Here is a 2,092-nt window from a genome sequence, read left to right as displayed (position 1 = left end):
GTTCTCACAGCAGGGAGCCCGGCAGCCACTTTTCTTTTCACGCCTCCCAACCCCCTACTGCCTCCAGGCGTCTAACCACACTCGGCAGGCCTGCGCTCCAGGCTTGATTTCTCCGGGGGAGATCTGCCAAGTTGAAGAGCAGCGTCCCCATGCCCTTCTCTCTGCCACCAGGGGGGTGGGAAAGCTCATCTGGAATTCTCTCTGGCCCTCCCTCCAACACAGGGGAGGAGCAGTCTCGGGGGCTGAACTGGGACGTGGCTTTTGTGTACTTCACACCCTCATGCCGTACAACATCCTTCCCTGCTCGTCGGGTAACTGAGGTCCTGGTTAGCCAGAAGTGTAACAGTGACATGGGACTTGGGAGGGCATATTACTCATTCCTTAAAAAAAAAAAAAAAAGTCACCCTCACATCCGAACACTGGTCAGTCGGAGTGGCTGTCCCCTAGGGCTCTTGAAACTAGAAGGTGCAGATCTTAGGTGCTGACCAAGTCAAAAGTCTTATGTAATAAACTCCAAGGGACCCACAGCGGGCACATTTCCAAGGAAAACAGCAATTGTTTCAGATGTAGAGAGCCGAGCAGCGCCACTGAGAAGAATCAATAAAAGTTGACAAGTGCCTTTGGAATCAAACTGGTCCCAAGGGAACAGAACTTCTAAAACAACAAGCTGGGCAGACGTCATCATTCCTATGCTACTTCCTCAACGCCTCAGCCCCCAGCAGGTGTCCTGAACATACTGGCATTAATAGTCAAAAACAATGTAGAGGTGGGCACCCACGTCGGCTTTCCCACTTCACCACAGTGCCCGAGAATACCTGAAGGCCGGGGTTCCCAACTAAGGGGGCAGTCTGGGACCTCTGGCTATGAGGCAAGGCCTGGAGACATTCTTGGTTGTCTTGATGGGGGTAGGGGTATGGCTGTATCTAGAGATGTTGCTAGAAGTCCCACGGGGCACAGGGCAGCCACCCCCCATGACAAAGAATTCTCTGGCCCCAGTTGTCAGTGGTGCTGCTGTTGAGAAGCTCTGGGAAGAAGCCAAAGCGTTTGGTGAAATCTCACATAATCACAACTGTCTGGAAAACACCACATTACACGGCGTTTAAAATGGCGGACAGGCCGCCTTTGCCCCTCTGCCTGCCCCCTAATCTACCATAATCGGAGCTCAAGGGCTGGAAAGCAAAACCACCACCCTCTTCCAAACACATACGAAGTACACTTGCAGGCTTCATAAGGCTGAAGTTCTCTGAGGTATTTTCACACTTTGGTCCAGCTTCAATTTCAAAGCTCCAAACAGGGAGTTTCTTCCTTTGCTTTTCACAAAGGAATTTTTCTCTAACCCCGATTTCCCTGCCCACAAGCAAAGGTGAGTGCCAAGCCCAAAGGTCTCATAGGTTACATGACTAATATTTAATGAGCTCGTATTAACAACAATTATGCTAACCACGACACCTGAGCTTTCCATTCTGTTCCTCTAATCTGGTATGAACAACCCTTCATTCGAAATATCTCATGTGGGGTGTAGCCCGGGGACCCCAGTGTGCTGTTCACATGGCCTCTGAAAGCTGGCCACCCACAAGATGGACAGTTCCACCTGACTTCTAGAAGCTGGTTACTTTGGCCTTGTATATTATAAACCCTTCAGCTGCTCCCTTTGTCTGCCGAATGTGAGCAAGCCCCAAAGGCCCACAGAATCCACTTCTGCCTTGGCGTTCATAATCTCTGTCTCAAGGTGTCAGGGAAAATCCGTGCACGGGTATAGGACTTTGACAACCTTGTCTTTAAAGCACATTTTACCTTCCCCCTCGCCCCCCGAAACAACTGCCAGCCCCTTCAGGCATCTCCAGTCTCTCGAACCTTCCACTCTAGCTCAACTTCAAAGAGTGTGTTGGAGCCGCTTACTTGAGAGTCGACTGGAAATCTCTGCAGAGAGCGTTGTCATGCCGCTGGCCCGTCCCGGCGAGATGGGTGTTGCTGGGTGTACGGAAGGCGAGGCGATGGATCCCAGGTACTGGTAAGACTGATCATAGGACCAGGGTGGGGACGGCTGGATCTGCCTTGTGTCTGCAGAAGATCGGAGAGGTCAGTCATATGT

At 51.4% G+C, this 2,092-nt stretch overlaps 1 protein-coding gene across 1 annotated transcript in view; it reads right to left on the bottom strand.

Annotated features, from left to right (window-relative positions):
* The window catches only part of RUNX1 (RUNX family transcription factor 1), a 250,227-nt gene that overhangs the window by 3,811 nt on the left and 244,324 nt on the right, over nucleotides 1-2,092 (bottom strand). The window contains exon 8 of the mRNA XM_077765499.1: nucleotides 1,900-2,061. Within this exon, the coding sequence (XP_077621625.1) occupies nucleotides 1,900-2,061 (162 nt within the window). The remainder of the gene's footprint in view (nucleotides 1-1,899; nucleotides 2,062-2,092) is intronic.

Source organism: Crocuta crocuta, unplaced genomic scaffold (assembly GCF_008692635.1).
Source record: "Crocuta crocuta isolate KB4526 unplaced genomic scaffold, BGI_CrCroc_1.0 scaffold84, whole genome shotgun sequence".
In the NCBI taxonomy this organism is placed as follows: Eukaryota; Metazoa; Chordata; class Mammalia; order Carnivora; family Hyaenidae; genus Crocuta; species Crocuta crocuta.
This window is presented reverse-complemented; position numbering and strand designations above follow the sequence as displayed.